The sequence below is a fragment of the Nomascus leucogenys genome, chromosome 3 (assembly GCF_006542625.1).
Source record: "Nomascus leucogenys isolate Asia chromosome 3, Asia_NLE_v1, whole genome shotgun sequence".
Lineage (NCBI taxonomy): Eukaryota > Metazoa > Chordata > Mammalia > Primates > Hylobatidae > Nomascus > Nomascus leucogenys.
Genome location: NC_044383.1, coordinates 103,102,228 through 103,116,150, shown reverse-complemented (window position 1 = coordinate 103,116,150; position 13,923 = coordinate 103,102,228). Strand labels below are relative to the sequence as shown.

The 13,923-nt window shown below is 35.6% G+C and overlaps 1 protein-coding gene across 3 annotated transcripts in view; it reads right to left on the bottom strand.

Annotated features, from left to right (window-relative positions):
• KPNA5 (karyopherin subunit alpha 5) overlaps nucleotides 1-13,923 on the bottom strand; it is a 55,717-nt gene that overhangs the window by 5,099 nt on the left and 36,695 nt on the right. For all 3 annotated transcript variants that reach the window (XM_030809608.1, XM_030809609.1, XM_030809610.1), the window contains 5 exons: nucleotides 8,174-8,337; nucleotides 6,076-6,154; nucleotides 4,554-4,679; nucleotides 3,792-3,919; nucleotides 716-894 (listed from right to left, as the gene is read on the bottom strand). In XM_030809608.1, coding sequence (XP_030665468.1) covers nucleotides 716-894; nucleotides 3,792-3,919; nucleotides 4,554-4,679; nucleotides 6,076-6,154; nucleotides 8,174-8,337 — 676 coding nt within the window. The remainder of the gene's footprint in view (nucleotides 1-715; nucleotides 895-3,791; nucleotides 3,920-4,553; nucleotides 4,680-6,075; nucleotides 6,155-8,173; nucleotides 8,338-13,923) is intronic.

The following is a 13,923-nucleotide window of genomic DNA, read 5'->3' as shown; positions in this document are numbered from 1 at the left end:
GGGAACAAACTAATGGTCAACAACAGGTTATGGTTAAACTTCCATTCAAATGGCTAAAACCTGACTCAATATGTAGCATTATGGCCAGACAATGGTGGCTCATATCTGTAGTTCCAGCACTTTGGGAGGTTGAGGTGGGCGGATCACTTGAGGCCAGGAGCTCGAGACCAGTCTAGCCAACATGGAGAGACCCCGTCTCTACTAAAAATACAAAAATCAGCCGGGCATGGTGGCATGCACCTGTAATCCCAGCTACTCGGGAGGCTGAGGCACATGAATTGCTTGAACATGGGAGGTGGAGGTTTCAGTGAGCCAAGATCACACCACCGCACTCCAGTCTGGGAGATGGAGTAAAACTGTGTCTCCAAAAAAAAAAAAAATTACATATTTATATATAGTATATACATAACATTATGTGGCCATTATAATAAAAATTATGTAGAAACGTAAAATTTCTCCAAAATGTTAAAAAGTAGAGCATAAAACTATACAATTAAGTCAATGTAAGGCATTTGTGCATAAAGACAATGTTAAAGAAAAAGGTAAATAATAAAAATAAATTGTTAGGGTAATAAAATTACGGGTGACATTTTAAAACTTAAAAAATATATACTGCTTTTACAACAAAAAAATTGTAGGGAACTAGAAGGGGAAAGTATCTATGACGGATAGTTAAGAACTGACTATAATTGCAAATTTTTAACTGATTGCTTACCATATGCTTCTTCAATGAGAGCACAGTATGGATTAATGCCTATTCCATTCTGCTTAGATTCTTGTTCTCCAAGACGTAAAATATTTTCAAGTCCATTTAAAGCCACTTGGACTATTTTGGAGTCCATAACAGTCAAAAGATCACAAAGTGGTTTAATGCAGCCTAAGGCTACCAAATACCTTCAGATTAATTTAAAAGAGAAGAAACGGAAAAAAAGATTTAAAAAGACTTAAGTACTGTTTGTAACAATGACACAGAAATATTTTTCATAGTGAAATGTTACATAAGCAATTAAGAAAAAGTATTCCTATACAAATGCAAACATTACACACATTTAAATTCTCACATAGGAAACTTAAAATTTTCTTTACTCACCTATTCTCTAATTTAACATAATTAGCAACAAATGGTCTTGCAAAGACTATAAAATACACACACAAACTGGTACTTGGGCCTGTTTTTCATGGTGCTCATCTGAGCACTAAACATAGGTTTGAAAAGTTTTTTTTTTTTTTTTTTAAAGGCAAGCCTATACATACACACACGGAGGTCATATGGGGGTAGACAGAAATGGAAAGACAGAAGAGACATCTACATTAAACTTGAGAAAATTTCCCATAAAAACAATCACAGCTAATGTTCTGAAACATATGCTGTGTTTCAGAAGCATAGAAGGCCTGTAGGAACAAAACAGGCTCTCTTGTGAATAATTTTCATAAATAATATTCACAAAAAAATTCTTTAATTTCTGAATGTGTGTCCTTTTCTAGTTATTGGCTGGTTTTCTGTACTCTATAATGTAAATGAAGTAACTGATTTGTTCACTTGGCAAAAAGTCCATGTTAAGTACAAAGGTTAAAAACATACTATGAAGCCAGGCTGTGTGCCTTCAAGTACCAATTCCACTCCTTATTAGTTGTGTGACCTTGAGCAATTACTCTGTCTCAGTTTCCCCATCTTAAAAATGGGAATAATAATAGTACCAACTTCAGAGTTGTTGTAAGAACACAATAGACATTTAATAAAAGTTTCTGTCCCTCTTGAAAAAAAAGATGTATATATCTTCACCGGAGCACTCATTTGCCCTATACTGTACTGTAATTGATCAAAAATATCTGTTGAATGAATAACTGCCTCATAGTTAAGAGATTACAGGAGATAAAATACATGAAAGTACCTGATACATTGCTGGTGCTCAATAACTGAAATGACTTACTTAGCACAATAACCGGCAATAGTAGGCACTCAACTAGTGGTATGGATGCATAACTTAATCTGTGATCGAGGTCTTTTCCCATATATGCAGACTTAATGAAATGATAAAAGTGGTTAGAAAAATAATTATCTCAGTTTGGATACTTAATCCATACTAATAAATTAAAGGAATAATATACAGAGTAGATATAACCACGAAAATTAATTGAAAAAATACAACTATTTGCAGGTGAACAAACTTGCAGCCCAAATAAAATAAAAATAACATCAGCATTAAAAAAATATAAAATAGAACAAAGGAAGGGTCTTGATTTATTACTGCTTGTATCCATGACACAAAGTGGAAATACTGATGAAAGCAAAGAGATAGAATAGAAAATAAAAGGCAGAGACAGATGCTACCAATATACAGGGATACAAATTTGAGACAGCAAGATAATACTACAAATGAAGGCAATAAAAGATGACAATTTCACAATAGGTAGATTTCAAAATTATGTGATTTATAAAATAGCACTGCAATTTGACTTGTTTTATAAATTGAAAAATAAATCAAATATGCATTAGAAAATATTTTCTAAGAAGTCTAGTTTCATGGAGGGATCCTCCGAACAAGATGATTCTGTAGAAGCTTTTAATAGAGGTGTAAGTGAAACTTTGCAATGGGAGATAAAAAAAAGAGTGAAAGTACATGATAAAAAGAGATTCAGGAATCAATACTGATAATAAAAATTATGATGATTACAAATAATAACAGTAGCTATTCTTAATTATCTATTAGTTAATAATAATATGTTTAGGCACTGTGCTGACACTTCAAAGACATAAATTTCACTTAACTATCAAGATACAGTCCCTCAGTTTCATCGCAGATTGGTTCCAGGACACCCTTCCTCTCCATACCAAAATCCATAGATGCTCAATTCCTTTATATAAAACGGCATAGTATTTGCATACAACCTATGCATATCTTTCCATGTATTTGAAATTATCTTTAGATTACTTATAATACCTAAAACAATGTAATTGCTATGTTACTAATTGTTGTATTGTGTTTTTAAATTTGCATTATTTTGTAGCGTTGTATTGGTATTTTTTAGTTTTTTTCTTTTTTTAATATTTTTGACCTGCAGGTGGTTGAATCCACAGATGCAAAACCCAAGGATATGGAAGGCTGACTATACTATCATTACTATTCATTACTGGAACTCATTTTTTAAAATGAAGAAACTAGATTAGAGGGGTTAAATGACTTTGTCAAGACCACACAACTTTTACTGAACGAGCAGGATTTGAAATCAGGCTCACTTAAAAGCCCATGCACCTATTATTTATGTTGTCAGCAGAATAAATAAATTTTAAAAGCCTAGACTCAAAAAGCTAATATAAAAAAAAGGTAACTAGTATAGAAAAATAAAAGTAAGATACTATCCATAGGCAAGGCTAACAATCAATGAGGAGCAGAACATCACCATATAAACAATGTCTATTTCAATTTTATTTAAAGTGGCTATTCAAATTTATTAGCCATTTCTATACAATAAAGCTGTATTTTTGTGATTAAAAAATATTTAATGCCCATGATAGTATACTCCGCAAATTAACATAGACTGTTCCCGTTTGGATTTTTAATCTCTGATTTTTCTTAAGCGGCCTATCAAGGAGAATGATGTTAATTATACGTTAAATGGAAAAAAAAAAAAAACATTGTGAATGAGTAACTGATATAATACATGCTGTCATTTCATATTATCAAACTGACTTAGAAATAATATTTTAGTTCCATCAGTAAATAAAAATGTTTTATTTCAAATTTTGTCCCATTTACATTTAAAAAACAATGTAAAAGTTTATATCATACCTTATTTGCTCTGGAGTACCTCCTGATGTTGCATTAGTTATAGCCCAAGCTGCTTCTTTTCTGGTACGAAACTCTGCTTTCTGAAGAATCTCAATCAAAACAGGAAAAATATTTGCATCTATAACAGCCTGAGAGGGGAAAAAATATACAATCAGTACAAATACTGTTTCTAAAATATTACCAGCAAAAAAAATCTTGAAACTCAATGGCTTCAAAATGTCAAGGTTTTGGAAATACCTTTCCAAGAATTTTTAATTTCTATTCTGTCGGCAAACTTTTCAAATATTTTTCTTTTTACATAGGAAATTAGCTTTTTAAAGACTGGAGAACAGCAAAATATAAATTTTAGAGATGATAAAGCACAAGTCATGTGACTGATCAAAATGAATAAGTAATCACTGACACAAGAAGCTTGATAGAACTCTAATAAATCATTAAAAGCTTTGAGAGGAAGATTATTGCATAACTTATTTAAAACGAATGCAAAAAAATATCTTTCTAAAGACAAACCATTATGTGTCAGGCACTGTGCTAGACACACACACACACACACACACACACACACACACACACACACTTGCTGTTCTTCACTAGAATACTACAAGTAAATGTTATTATTTTAGAGGAGGAAAGGCCATGTTCTTTAAAATACTTTTTTGGTATCTTTTTAAAAAGGAATCTTTTTTGGTAAAAGTGTTAACTTTTGTCCAAACTGGCTTCTTGGACCTTGCTGTTCTACTCTCAGATCTGAAGGGTAGTTACCTGAATCTGAGCTCTATTTCCAGCAGTGATGTTAGAAACAGTCCAGCAGGCTTCTTTCCTAATTGACTCCTTTGGGCTACTCAATAAATGTAAGAGACAGGGTAATGCAGAACAATTCAAAATTACCTAAAACAAGTTAGAGATGGAAACAAAAAGTTTTATAGTAAATAACCTATATGAAAACCTACTAATGAATTATTTAGCTGTACAAAAACCATTCTAGAAAATGAAATTAAGAAAGGAGAAATTCCTCCCAAAGTAAAACTTGCTGTCTTCTACACTTCCGCTATTGATAAACCTAGTCTCGTGCCACTATAAGGAAGTGCCCTGTTCTCAACCCAATAAAATGAAAATCAGAGGTGTATCCTTCATATTTACAAATGTTCTCAGAGTTCAACTGATAAAACTGAAAAAAGATTTGGTGACTGAGGTCAGGATCCAACCTCTAGTTTTGCCAAATGAATTGGTGAAAAAAAAAAATATATATCTACATCATACAGTCTGAGAAAATCCAATTCTACAACCATTAAAAACATTAGCAGGTAGAGTCAATTGGCTTCATAAAAATTTTTACTATCTTACTCTTCTTCTGTAAACAAGTATATTCTGCATTGTCCCTTTACATTCTTTATTCCATTGCAAGATTAATTATGTTCCTATATTCAAAATACTCTAATGATTTACATTAAATTCATCTGGTGAAGAAGTGTGGAGCAGTGTACTGGAAATCCAACTGAAAATTACAGTATATGTCTAGAATGGCATTTTCATTTAAAGAGCTATATTAAATGAGTAACTGTCAATTACTAAAGAGCAACTGTTTAATAACTTTGATTAGCATCCAAATAGGCCTTTAAAAGGATAAAATTGAAAGAAAATATGTAGGTTAGAATAAAAAATACACTGTAAGGCAGTAAACAAAGGAGAATCTAACGTGTTAAATAATTTAAGTTTCTATCTTCGAGAAAGATTGTGCTGGGCATAGTGGCTCATGCCTGTAAGTCTAACACTTTGAGAGGCCAAAGCAAGAGGATCACTTGAGCTCAGGAATTTGAGACCAACCTGGGCAACAGAGCAAGACCCTTTCCCTAAATAAATAAATAAATAAAGCCAGGTGTGGTGGTGCCCACCTGTGGTCCCAACTACTTGGAAGGCTGAGGCGGGAGGACCGCTTGAGCCAGGAGGACTGCTTAAGCCAGGGAGGTAAAGGCTGCAGTGAGCCATGATTGTACCACTGCACCCCAGCCTAGGGGAAAGAGCAATGTCCTATCTCTAACTAAACTAACTAACTAACTAACTAAATAAATAAATAAATAAAAAGATTGTAACCCAAATATGGCTGGAGTCAATCTTGACAGCACATCTTCTTTGACATCTCACCATCCTCCAAGATACAGATAGAGACACACACACAATTACGGTGATGCTAAAATCTTGATTAATATGTAATCAAGTTGTATGAAACATAAATTTTTTAAAGTCCTTTATGTTAACAATTTATGATACTCAAGTTTGAACTCACCTGTGTTTGAATATCATCACCAGTCACAATATTACCAACTGCCCTTAATGCAGGTGATACAACTTTATAATCATTGTGCCTAAAAATAATAAAAACATGAACCTAAATACTAGTAAGAATTTAAAATTTACACAAAAGTTACAAAAATACTACAAACTCCTGCAGGGTGTTCAGCCAAAGAGCCCACTGAAGTTTTACTATTTATTCTGATAATCTTTATAACAAAGGATCTAATCCAGGATCATTCATTACAGCCAGTTTTCATATCTCTCCAGTCTCTCCAGAATGGTTTCTCAGTCTTCCCTTGATTTTCATGATTTTGCCATTTTTGAAGATCATAAGTCCATTATTTGGGTTTATCCAATGTTTTTCATGATTAAGACCCAGGTTACATACTTTGGCTAGGGGATATCATAAATGCTATAATATTTTCATTATATCCCGATCTGTTTTTTCCCATTATATTGGTACTGAATTCTGGTCACTAATTACGATGATGTCTGCCAGACTTTTCCACTTTACCATTATTGTTTTCCCATTTATAATTAATATAATTAATATTTTGCAACAAAATACTTTGAGATAATGCAAAATCCCACTCCTTAACCTACTTTATCACTAGGTTTTAGCATCTCTGGATGCTTATTATTTGAAGTATTGGTAATTATTAGTATTATTACCAGTGATGTATTTCTAATACTATCATTCCAACTACATGCTTTAGTGTGAACTTATGGGTTTCATATTTTATTCAATAAAATACACATTAATGTAATTTATTTCAAAGCACAAACTGTCCCAGGTTTGGATAGTGAGAACCCCTTCAAACAGGCTTCTGTGTCCTTCTGACATCTGTCCATTACTTGAGCACTCATTACTTCCTGCTTTCATCTTACATTTTCTCAGTCCCAGCCCTGAAACCAGTCATTTCTCCAAGAATCTTGCTTCCTTTCAATGGAGAGTAGTGTTTAGAAACTTCGATTTGAACTTCAGTTTCCTCAGCTTATTAATGTAGAAGTGTTACTACTCCCAGGCCCTTCAAGAGGATGCACACATGCACTTACACACATGTATATATTTATTTCTATACCTAGCTATGTTAAGAGCCATGAGTTCAAACTCATATTTCTAGTTCTAATCTAAAATCATTAAACTATTCAGGCTTTCTCCTCTTCTATATTTTTATCTCTATTCTCTGATAACAGGAAATAGCTTCTATTTTCCTAACCTCCCTATATCAGCCAATCTTTTACCTCAGCTAGACTGGTACCCCATGATGTGCTGGCTCCAAGCCCTGTTCCAGCCTGCTTATCTGCTCACCCCAGTGTGTGTCATTATCAAGTTTGGGCCCTGATCCCCCCTGCTGAACCTGCATGCCCACCCTCCTCTGATGCTATCCTCATGCTGGGACCCCCAACTCCTTATCAGACCTATCTTTGTGCCATCTACCTTGTTTGGGCCTACAATGGCTTCTTGACAAAAGAAGAAAGGAAGGAAGATAATACAAGGAAGGTAAGAAGATGAAGTTATGAACTTACAATATCTTTTTAAAACAAGTTTTCTTAAACGTTTTTAACTTCTTTGTATAGAAAAGCTGTTCTTTTTAAGGAAAATAGTTATAACAGCCCAGCAAAGAGAAACATGTTATCTTTAATAGAGGTGAAATACTAAATGATTTTCACTACATGGACTTTTACTCAAACTAATTATTACAATGAATAATAAACTAGAATCTATTATTCACTCTGTGAGAGGAGAAACTGTGTTCTATACTTCATTAACAATGTCTCACACAACACCTTAGCAGATAACAGGCATTCCATAAATACTTATTAAATAAAGTTTATCTAATTCATAAAGAGATCACATTAAACTAAGGAAATTCATTTACAAAATAATTAGTCCCAACTATAGGACATAAGTTCCAAATTTTAGGGTCAACTTTCTAGGATTATGGCTATTATGTTAAGTGTAGGGTCAGTAGCTTTTTAATTTTCCCTGAAGACAGTGACTCTTCAGATATTTACAAAGCTATTACTTGAATTGCTAATTTTAATCCCAATCATACAATTATTAAACATAAATTATTTATAGTTACATCAAAAGTTCCACCAATCTTCGACAGACTCCTGAATCAATGACTGCTTGAATTTTATCATTGGGTCCATCAGAGAGATAAGAAAGGGCCCAACACACGTCTGCTAACACATCTGGGTCACTGCTAAACAACAGTCGTGACAGGACATTTAAGCAAGGTGAAACCTGTAAGGGAAGAAAGAGCATATTTAAATTTTTTCTCTACTTAAAACCAAGTTTCCTTAGAAAAATATAGAAATTCATTTTAAAACAAAAATTTAATGTTACAAAAATACCAGAAAATTTATATTGTTTTAAAATTATAATCAGATATATGAATATGAAGCTGATTATGACTACTATTAACGTTATACTGAATAAGATATGTAGTAAAATTTGTTTTAAAAAACAGTAAAATATTTGAGATCTTGTCTGTGTCTAAATCATACACATCTCCACAAAAAAAGCATACCAAAACTGAGAAGTTCAAATGTTCCAGTTAAGTGTTTGTTATGATGATCACAGAATATAATCTAACTTTAATGAGCCTCACTTTACTCATTACATGTACTTAACTGGAAATAAATCTAATAATCATTTGAGGAACTAAGGTACAGAAAGTACAAAAATAAATATATTTGTGAAGGGTACTCAAGTGTAAGTCATTAATAAACTATTACACTGATAAGAAGGCATGTAGCACCTAAGAACAGTGCCTGACATGGAGTAGGCACTCAAATGTTGGCTTTTTTTAATTCCCATGATCACTATTGATGCTATGTTCCTTAAAGTTGTTTTCTTAAAATCAGCAACCTAACATATCCCTTTGTCTTTCTCCTCAGTTAAGAACTATGTTAAGCTGGGTATGGTGGCTCACGCCTGTAATCTCAGCACTTTGGGAGGCTGAGGCGGGTAGATAACCTGAGGTCAGGAGTTTGAGACCAGCCTGACCAACATGGAGAAACCCCATCGCTACTAAAAAAAAAAAAAAAGAACTATGTTATATGTTATGTATCTCACAAATAAAAAGTGATGACATTTTTCTTACATGTTCTAATATTTTAGATGACTTTTCTCTTTACCCCTATTTTACAGAATATCAGTATATAAACTATCCTCTTCTGAAAGCAGTTACCATCTCTGCTGGGCCTGTCCTCTAAAGATGATTTACAAGATTATCAGTATATAAACTATCATCTTCTGAAAGTAGTTACCGTCTCTGCTGGGCCTGTCCTCTAAAGATGACCCTAGGACTCATGTACACAAATCAGTTAGCTTACAAAATAGGTATGTCCATCTGTTAGTGGGCAAATAAAATCAGCACAACTGGATCCTTCTCCAACAATCAAGCTTCCACCCTTGCCAACCACCTCTTCCTTGAACAGAGAAATCAGGGTTTGTTTTTTTCTTTGTTTTGTTTTGTTTTTGAGACAGGGTCTTACTCTGTTGCCCAGGCTGGAGTGCAACCTCTGCTTCCTGGGCTCAAGCAATCCTCCAGCCTCAGCCTCCTGAGTAGCTGGGATTATAGGCATGAGCCACCATGCCCAGCTAATTTTGTACAGACCATGTTGGCTAGGCTGGTCTAGAACTCCTGTACTCAAAACAATCCGCCCATCTCAACCTCCCAAAGTGCTAGGATAACAGGCATGAGCCGTCACGCCCAGCCAAATATCAGGGTTTTAAAGCAAATATAAAGTAGTTTAAAAAAAGTTAATATAGCTGACATATACCTTTTCACTGAGTTAAAAAACAATGAACTAATACATATTTCCAGTAGTAAGTGATCAAAGTAAAAACATTTCTGCCCCAGTATCTTCTCAGGAAAAAAAAAAAGGAACAGAAATACAAATTCCAACTTTGAAAAGGCCAGTAGACATTAATAATCCTGTCCACAATATATAAAGACAAAAGTGAATAAAGAAACAGTAACCGACTTAGAAGAGGAGAGAAAAGTGGAACCTTAATGCCAGGAGAGGGAACTACCAATAAGAGGAAAGCTAATTTATCTCCCCACCATCACCTCCAAATGCTTAGAAATCAGAGGCACCAGGTATCACAGACGGCAGGGGAAACGGTGCTAAAATAGAGGAAGAGATTAAAAATCTGATAAGAAGCAGGTTAGACTTTGGGTCCCTACTACAAAGGTAGATGACTAGCATTCTCAGTGCTACCAAAGACTGGAAGTTTATTTGAAGGAGAAACTGGACAACAAAATGTGAATCACAGAAACAGAACTTTGGGATATAAAGCACAGTGGAGGTTGAAATGAAGCACTAGACTAAAAGTAGGAGATAAGTGTAAGTCTGCATACTGACTAGTGAAAACCTCTAGCTCTCTTCCAATACTCAGTTCCCAGATGTTTATTATTTGTATTTTTCATTTTTGAGACAGGGTCTTGCTCTGTTGCCCAAGCTCGAGGTGCAGTGGCATGATCACAGCTCACTGCTGTCTCAACCTCCCAGGCTCAAGCAATCCTCCCATCTCAGCCTCCTGAGTGGCTGGGAGTACAGGCATGTGCTACCACACTCGGCTAATTTTTTTAATTTTTTTGTAGAGACAGGCTCTTACAATGTTGCCCAAGCTGGCCTCGAACCCCTGGGCTCAAACGATCCTCTCACCTCAGCCTCCCAAAGTGCTGGGATTACAGCATGAGACACGGTGCCCAGCTGCGGGATATTTAATAGCCAGGTATGTTACCTACTCTATACCTCAACCCAATCTACCCATCTTCCAGCAAGAGAATGGAAAATCTGTCTCTGAAAAAACTGAAGTCTCACAAAAGAAACTGAAATCTAGTGTTCCTCAAAGAAAATATGGTTTTGCTGCCCAATTATCCTACAATGAAGTCCATTTATACACTCATCTTCCAATCAGTTTTTAGTCTCTTCTGAAATTTGTTCAAAGATCACCAGATAAACAAAGATAGCCTCCAACATTAAAGTGATTAAGACAAACAAACCACAAACAAAACAAAAAAAGCACAAACAGAGACACCAAAAAACAAACAAACAAACAAAAAACACAATAAATCCTTAGATATGACAATTTACTGGGTCCATAAAAGAACAGAATTCTACATAAAGATGAGCAACCAGAGAGTAAGAAAACTAATTATTGAAAAGATAAAATATGATTGTAGAAATGAAAATTTCCGGCTTGGCATGGTGGCTCAAGCCTGTAATCCCAGCACTTTGGGAGGCTGAGATGGGCAGATCATCTGGTCAGGAGCTCAAGACCAGCCTGGCCAACACGGTGAAACTCCGTCTCTAATAAAATATAAAAATTAGCCAGGCGTGGTGGCAGGTGTCTGTAATCCCAGCTACTTGGGGGGCTGAGGCAGGAGAATCGCTTGAACCTGGGAGAAAGAGGTTGCAGTGAGCTGAGATCGCACCACTGCACTCGAGCCTGGGCGACAGAGTGAAACTCCATCTCAAAAAAAGAAGGAAAAAAAAGAAAATTTCAAAAAAAGTGAATGATTAAAAAACAAATCTCTCATATAAAATTAAAGAAAATGTACTTAACAAACAAGTCTTAAGCCCCAAAATGTGATATTATTTCATAAGTTTGGAATACGTAAGTAACCAAAGTTTCCCTTAGGAGTTCACATTTTAGTGGAAGATTTTTAAAAATTAAAATATATAAATAAGGGCCAGGCGTGGTGGCTCACACCTGTAATGCCAGCACTTTGGGAGGCTGAGGCAGGCAAATTGCCTGAGGTCAGGAGTTCGAGACCAGCCTGACCAACATGGTGAAACCCCGTCTCTACTAAAAATACAAAAATTAGCTGGGCGAGGTAGCGTGTGCCTGTAATCCCAGCTACTCGAGAGGCTGAGACAGGAGAATAGCTTGAACCTGGGAGGCAGAGGTTGAAGTGAGCTGAGATCACGCCACTGCACTCCAGCCTGGGCGACAGAGCGAGACTCCATCTCAAAAATAAAAAGAAAAAAATTAAAATACATAAATAAGAAAAACACATATATTATGTTAAAAGGTGATTTGAAAGAAACAGAGTAAAAACGAAGAAGGTCAGGTATACTCATGCGCTGAGGGCAGTTGTTACAGTAGGTAGACAGGCTTGAGTGGGGCATGAGAGGGCTGCTCCCCCACCCACTAGGAATGTCAGGTGATGGTTTGGCAATTATCACATTGCATCTTTAAAAGTGATAAATTGGCAGCCGGTGCCAGGAAGAAGCCATTTCCTGATGATCCTCACCTGTTGCACTAAAGTATTAACTGAATGCAGGCACCAGGGAGATGCAACTTCTCAGGCATGTGCATTAAGAGACAAAATGACGGAGTATAACTTTTCGGGGATGGGGGGGCACGCTACTGGAAAAGGGAAGAAAACCTCAGATGGGCATGCATACAACTTCCTAAACACACTGCTCATGCTCACCTCCCAAGGGTAAGGAGGGCACTGGGCATGGAGGCAGCGCACCCTTAAGGGAAGAATCATGGGAAAGGGGACAGTCTATAAAGTCCTAGGATCAAGGTTAATTTAAACACGGTACTTGACCTCAGTGCCTGCTTGGGTCCCTTCCAAGTGTACTTTCCTTTCTTTCCTGTTCTAAAGCCTTTTAAATAAACTTCCGCTCCTGCTCTGAAACTTGCCTTGGTCTCTTTTTCTACCTAATGCTCTCAGTTGAATTCTTTCTTCTGAGGAGGCAAGAATTGAGGTTGCTGCAGACCCATATGGATTTGCCGCCAGTAACTTGGGCACCTTCCACCGGTAGCACAGTGACAGATTACATTATTAAAAATAGTGGTAACAGTAGAGCTCATAAAAAATGTGACTTCTAAGCAAACAAAGATGAGGGAATCAGTCAAGTAGCTACCTACAAGGAGACTGTTGAAAGACAGTGGTTGTCAAAGTGTGGTCCATGGACCCCTGGGGGATTCTTAAACCCTTTTGGGGGTATATGTGATGTGAAAACTATTTCCAAACTAATACTAAGACATCATTCATCTTTCTCATTTTGTTGACATTTGCACTAAAGGTACAAAAACACTGGCAGGTAAAACTGTTGGCATGTTAGCACAAATCACAGCAGTAGTATCAAAATGTACTGCATATCTTTGTATTCTTCACCTCCAGTTAAAAGGGCAGTGGGTGGGGAAGCGCCAGTTTTATTTAAGAGTTAACGTGAATAGGCAGTAAAAATTACTACTTTTATTAAATCTCAACTCTTGAGTTTGTGTCTTTTGAATATCTTAGGAAATGAAATGAAAAGTAAAAATGAGAAGGCATACTAGTTCATGCATTACCTTTGTGAATTAGAAATGTATTATTTTTTATCCCCAGAAACTTTATCACTAGATCTTTACCAAAGTTTAAACTTATCTTAGTGCTAGAGTCATTGTGCCATTTTAGATACTAAATTCAGAAGAAGTAGAATGGTATTCTAAAAATTTACCCCCTTTCTACCTTCCTAACAGCATCTTAAACAATAAAACTAAACTGGGAATTAATTAATCATCTGTATTTCTAGAAGCAAAATATCAGTAGATAGGGAAACAGTTAACCAAAGAGATAAAAGTTACAATGAAAAAGTACAAACGGTGAACCTAAAGGAATTATTTAATCTTTTGCAGGACTTATTTTCCTATAAACGAGAGAACTAGATTAGAAGATTTCTGAAATCAATTACTTGATACATGTGGTTGCAGTGACTGCCTCTGGGCATAGGAATTTAAGGTGTGTGAGGAAAAGTACAAGGGACACTTCCTTTATATTGTAAAGCTTTTGAATACTGTGTATGTGCAAACATTGTC